Source organism: Nicotiana tabacum, chromosome 17 (assembly GCF_000715075.1).
Source record: "Nicotiana tabacum cultivar K326 chromosome 17, ASM71507v2, whole genome shotgun sequence".
NCBI classification, from domain to species: Eukaryota; Viridiplantae; Streptophyta; class Magnoliopsida; order Solanales; family Solanaceae; genus Nicotiana; species Nicotiana tabacum.
This window is the reverse complement of record NC_134096.1, coordinates 148,843,796-148,849,710: the sequence shown is the minus strand read 5'-3', so window position 1 is coordinate 148,849,710 and position 5,915 is coordinate 148,843,796. Positions and strand designations below refer to the sequence as shown.

The 5,915-nt window shown below is 36.4% G+C and overlaps 1 protein-coding gene across 1 annotated transcript; it reads left to right on the top strand.

Annotated features, from left to right (window-relative positions):
• On the top strand, positions 1 to 3,416 carry LOC142171655 (abscisic acid 8'-hydroxylase 3-like). The gene is made up of 9 exons (XM_075235271.1): positions 1 to 290; positions 1,035 to 1,359; positions 1,691 to 1,840; positions 2,034 to 2,285; positions 2,377 to 2,463; positions 2,568 to 2,646; positions 2,820 to 2,926; positions 3,033 to 3,151; positions 3,254 to 3,416. Exons 1-9 carry the CDS (start codon positions 46 to 48, stop codon positions 3,354 to 3,356), a joined length of 1,467 nt encoding a protein of 488 aa, XP_075091372.1. The 5' UTR covers positions 1 to 45; the 3' UTR covers positions 3,357 to 3,416.
• Positions 3,417 to 5,915: the final 2,499 nt, after the last annotated feature.

Sequence of the window (5,915 nt, the reverse complement as noted above, 5' to 3'; positions counted from 1 at the left end):
CTAAGTGTAGTTTTTTGTCCTTTCAAGTTGACATTAATTCAGAATATGCTTACTCTGTCAATGAAAGATATTCTCCTCCTAGTAAGAAACTACTATGACATTCTTCTGGCTTCAATACTTGTCATAAGTATTACACTTTACTTATCAAAGGTATCAGGAAAACCTAAAGATGCAAAAAGCTGCATACCCGGGAGCTTGGGAATACCTTTTGTGGGCGAGACCTTTGCACTTCTATCAGCAACCAACAGTGTCAAGGGTTGTTATGACTTTGTTCGACTCCGACGTGAGTGGTAAGTAGTTCTCTTTCTTTTAAACATTTTAAAAGTTTTTATTACAATCTTCATCTAATTACACTTAGCTTCTGTGTTGAGATAACGTAGCTTTTATAATGAGATGGGACGCAAAGTCAACTGTTTCAATGACAAAATCATCAGTGACATCAATTTCATGGCTTTCAATTCAATATTTCCCCAAATAATTATCAATCAGCATATTTTTATGGATCAATACGTTTTTAGTTTTATGAGAGAATGATAGATCATTCTTCTCAACAAATTTATGTCATTCCCTCTGAATGTTTCCTTTGATCAGGACTTGGTCGGAGTTGGTCCCATGTTCTATTGCCAAGTCTGTGATATTGTGATGTGGAAACGAGAACGCTTTCTAGCAAACAGCTTCACTTTTATACACTAACATTGTGAAAAAGTTTTTTTTTTTTAATTTACGTTTTTAGGTAATTTAAAATATTATAATAGGTAACTATCTATATCATAAGTGGAATTACCTAACGAATATGGTAAGTAATTTTCTATGGCAACTTAAATTATGTTTGATAGTGTAAAAGTTTCATTGTAATATCAGTGTATATAAACTTATATAAATTCATGCCCAAAATAGTCTATAATATCAATGCATAAATATGATGTTAAACATTCTGGAAACCATTTTTTTTTTTTTGTTAGTCTCATTTATTCCTCCAGCTTATCAACTGTAGATTATGCAAATTATGGTAATGTGATTGTTGTTTAATACAGGCATGGAAAATGGTTCAAAACCAGGATTTTCGGGAAGATACATGTGTTTGTTCCAAGTGTTGAGGGTGCAAAAACAATTTTTACCAATGATTTTACTCTTTTCAACAAGGGCTACGTGAAATCAATGGCGGATGCTGTGGGAAAGAAAAGCTTGTTATGTGTTCCTCAAGAAAGTCACAAAAGGATTAGGCGTCTCCTATCTGATCCTTTCTCTATGCATTCACTGTCTAAGTTTGTCCAGAGGTTTGACAACATGCTATGTGAAAGATTAAAGAAAGTACAAAAGGAAGGGAAGAGTTTCACTGTGCTTGACTTTAACATGAAGGTAAGTAATTTGATGATGAAAGATTCTAAGCAAACTCAACAGAGATTAGACATAAGTTCAAGCATATAAGTGCCCGAGCAAAAAATAATTTAAGTTATATACATGGATAATGTAAAAGATTTTTACATAATCAGTGCAATTTAAGTGCAGGTTATCACTCTTTTCTTCAAGATATCATATTAAGTTTTGCTATGAAGAACTACGTACCTTGTTATGTAGGTCACTGCGACCTGATAGTGTAAAAAACTTATACAGTGTGAGTGCACAGAACTTAAGTCAATGTTGTATGCTGCAGTGAGTGTACTCTGACCTCGTGAAATTTTTTCTGCAGATAACATTTGATGCAATGTGTGATATGCTGATGAGCATCAAAGATGCGTCGTTGCTAGAACAAATTGAAAGAGACTGCACTGCTGTTTCTGATGCTATGCTATCCTTTCCAGTCATGATTCCAACCACCAGATATTATAAAGGCATCAAGGTATGGTTAGAGTACTGCTGAATGCAAAACATGGCTTGCAACTGAGGCGGAGCCAGAATTTTAACTTTATGGTTCAGTATTTTAGAACAATGACTTCAAGTGCCGATAACCGCATTCTAAAACCAAGATTTCTCATGTAATACAAGAGAAATCTATCCTAATTAGATTATGCTCATCCTCAATTACTGTCCAGGCACGCACAAGGTTAATGGAGACCTTCAACGCAATGATAACAAATCGGCGCAATGGGAAGGAATATCATGAAGACTTCTTGCAGTCGATGTTGGAGAAGGATTCATGTCCAGCCAATCAAAAGCTTGATGATGAAGAGATCATGGATAATTTGTTAACACTGATAATTGCAGGGCAGACAACTACTGCAGCTGCAATGATGTGGAGTGTCAAGTTTTTGCATGAGCACGGAGAAGTCCAGGACAGGCTCAGAGTGAGTATCCATCGATGAAGGAACAAACACATTCGATTACAATATGCATTCATTCTTCCGCAAACAAAAAGATTAAATCTCCAACTTACAGGAAGAACAAATTTCAATACTCAGAAGCAAGCCTAATGGGGCCTTACTTACCCTGGATGATCTCAATAGCATGTCCTATGCCTCAAAGGTTTGTAGAAACTATCGCATCATCTTTTGCATTTGGCACTTCCCGCTGTATTATATCTGCACCAGAATCCGATAAGAAGTGACTCTATTTCTCTCTATACCTAGGTTGTGAAAGAGACACTAAGGATGTCAAATGTCCTGTTATGGTTCCCTCGAGTTGCACTTGATGACTGCAATATTGAAGGCCAGTTTATCCTTAGCATATTACTCCATGATTTCCAATAGTTTGTGAGACTGCAATGACTATTTCCCTTTCAAAATTACAAAAATGTGAATCAGAATTCCTCTGTTATAGTTGGAACATCCACAAGAAATTGCAGAATTAATACTGAAATAAGATTCCTATGTTTGTGGCAGGTTTTGAAATAAAGAAAGGGTGGCATGCCAACATAGATGCAACATGCATACACTATGATCCAGCATTATACAAAGACCCTATGCAGTTCAACCCTTCAAGATTTGACGTACTAATTAGTTCTATTCCTTATTTTTATTGGTAAACTTTGAAATTGTGTGAATACTGTTTAACCACGGAGTTAGTAATAGTCAATTCATATTTCTCATTGCCAGGAAATGCAAAAGCCATACAGCTACATTCCATTTGGATCTGGACTACGAACTTGCTTGGGAATTAACATGGCAAAAGTGACCATGTTGGTATTTTTGCACAGACTAACAAGTGGATACGAGTAAGTCGATATCTTCTAGAGTAGGTTATCATTTTTTTCAATTTTTATTTCTCGTGGATTTCCTATGATTATTAACTTTCGTTTACCGTCATGATTGTATAGGTGGACAGTTGACGATCCAGATCCCAGCCTCGAAAAGAAAGCCCATATCCCCAGATTACGAAGTGGGTGTCCAATAACTTTAACAGTCTTGCAAGATGAATAGCAAACTTCTCCAAATGGACCCACTAAGAAGATGCCTCCAGCATAAGCAAATACATTTTTCCATAGCCAAAGCTGCCATGTATTAGTACAGATTATGAATAACGAAAATGTTAGTTGGTAGAGAATAGAAAAACATAATTGCTTGACCAAAAATATAAATCTTGATTCAAATAATTAAATTTATATAAAAGAGGATTAATCTTAGCTAACAATAATACCCCTAAGATGAGTTCTTAAAAAAATAACAAATACTATGTAGATATAGTCGGACAGTAGCAGCAACATACAATAAATATCCCAAAAAAATCAAAGGCAACAATATAGCATTCGATATTAATGAATAACAATAAATAACATTTAAATAAATAGAATAAATTAATCACCCAAGGAAGGATAAAATAAGTAGATATTCTTTCTGCCAATAATAAATAATAGACAATCCCTTGAATATTTGAGTTATTCTCGGATCTAGTGGAAAAGTATAGACAAGAATCTTAGTGAAAAAGTGATGTTTATATCTTAGCAATGAGATCCGATTCTCTTTCTCAAGTCCAAGTGTGTTTTTTACAAAATGAATATCACATATCCCCGATAATTGTATCTTTTTCTATTTATAGGGAACATGCTCCTAAAAACCCTAATAGTACAAGTGCAAAGAATATCCATTAGAATATTCTCTTTAATATCATATCTTGAAACTAGCCGTTATAACTCCGTCAAAAGTACTCGACCTCGGCCTCGACCCTTGTCGACTCCTCGACTTCGGCCCTCGTTGATTCTTCGACCACAGATTTTGCCGCTTCTTCGGTTGTATCGACAAACGACGACTTGGGAACTCTTCTCCTAGTACTATCTTAGCTTAAATATTCTAAAGATAGATTTTAACACATAAAGTTAGTCCCCCCGCTTATTGCGGCCGACTTCAGGCGGGTTCTTGTTCTTTGTAGTCGAAACAATCGAGCGACCTATGCAGGTCGTAGTGATTGCGTCAAACTGGCAGCGTGGCCCTACGTGGGCCGCACATTTCAAACGCTTCGATTTTCCCAAGCGATTTCCTGGAATTATGATGTCTATGAGTTAGGATGACGTCATGCGTCATAATGACGTATATTCCCAATGCGTTGCTTCGTTTAGCGTGTGACCTCTGATTAAACTTGCCGCTTCAGTTCCGGTGTTAGTAATGATAAGCCGTTTTCGGTTCTGATGCCAAGACCTTTATAAATATAGGTATTTGGACGTGATTTTGAGGGTTAGGTTCTTCAAAATCCCATATTTTTCTCTCTCTCTCTTCTTGCTTTGTACTTCTCTTCTCCGATGCAGTGATTTGTATTGTTCTTAAATCTTCATCGTTTGATACCTCTCTTTCCTATATCAAACTATGTCTAACTTTCGATGCGGTGTTTTGGGTACCGATTTTGAAGTCCTTTGCCATCACTGTCTAGGAATATGAAGATTTGAAGGTTTGACATAAAGGTTTGAAGATTTGAAGGTTTGGAGATGAACTATGAAGATATGAAGAACAGTTTATGAAGATTTGAAGGATTGTGAACAGATGAGGGTATAAAAAACTCAAGGGTAACTAAAAGAAACTTGAAATCAGAAAGTAAAAAAGTAAAAATAGGAAACCGAAACTTTTATAGGAAAAGAGTAATGAATGCATGACGTTTCAAATTCGGTAACTACCGAGGATGATAAACCAACGGCTGACATGTGTCGAAAATCAGAACGACGGGACTGATGGGACGTTTCGGTTCGTCAACTTGCTCATGGTGTGCGAGAGAAGGAACATGGGTCAATTAGTCACTTCTCATCGCTCATATAATCTACTCTCCAAGAAGTGATGGGACTATCTGTGTACGGGTAAAATCGGGGATAGAATTACCTTCGATTTCCCGTTGAGAAGAGAGGAACAACATTACTCGTTACAAGCTCGAGTGAAACCGACGGAACCCGCAGATCGGAACCAGGAGCGTATGAATGATACGTCGGGAATCGAGCATGGCTGAACCCGGAGAGATTCTAGCTCGAGCGGTTCGAAGAATCGAGGGTAAAGGGAAAAATGATTTTTTTTTTTAAAAACAAACAGAGAGACGAAATATCCGCCATCAGCCAGATATTACGGCACGGATCATGCTCGGTATTGGCTGTAAATCGTGTTTTCGTGAGAGAAAAGGAAGGAAAGGATTTTTACCTTATGTAGACTTGTATTACGGCTAAAACTCCTCTACTATATAAAGAGGAGAACCTTTATATTTTTTGGTCACTGTTAGCACGGATATCAAAGCAATAAAATTTATTTTAGCTTTTAGCAATTGTCTAAGTATTCTTTGGTTATTCATTGACGTATAGCCTGTTTGGCCAAGCTTCAAAAATCAGCGTACTTTGAGAAGTATTTTATTTTCAAAAATATTTTTCTTAAGTACTTTGGTGAGAATCAATTTGTGTTTGTGTAATTAATTTGAAAAGCACTTCTTAGCCGCCAATTAAAATATTTTCGACAAATGCCAAAGTAGGGGATTGTCAAAAAAGCTATACATCATGATCCATGCCATGTGAACAA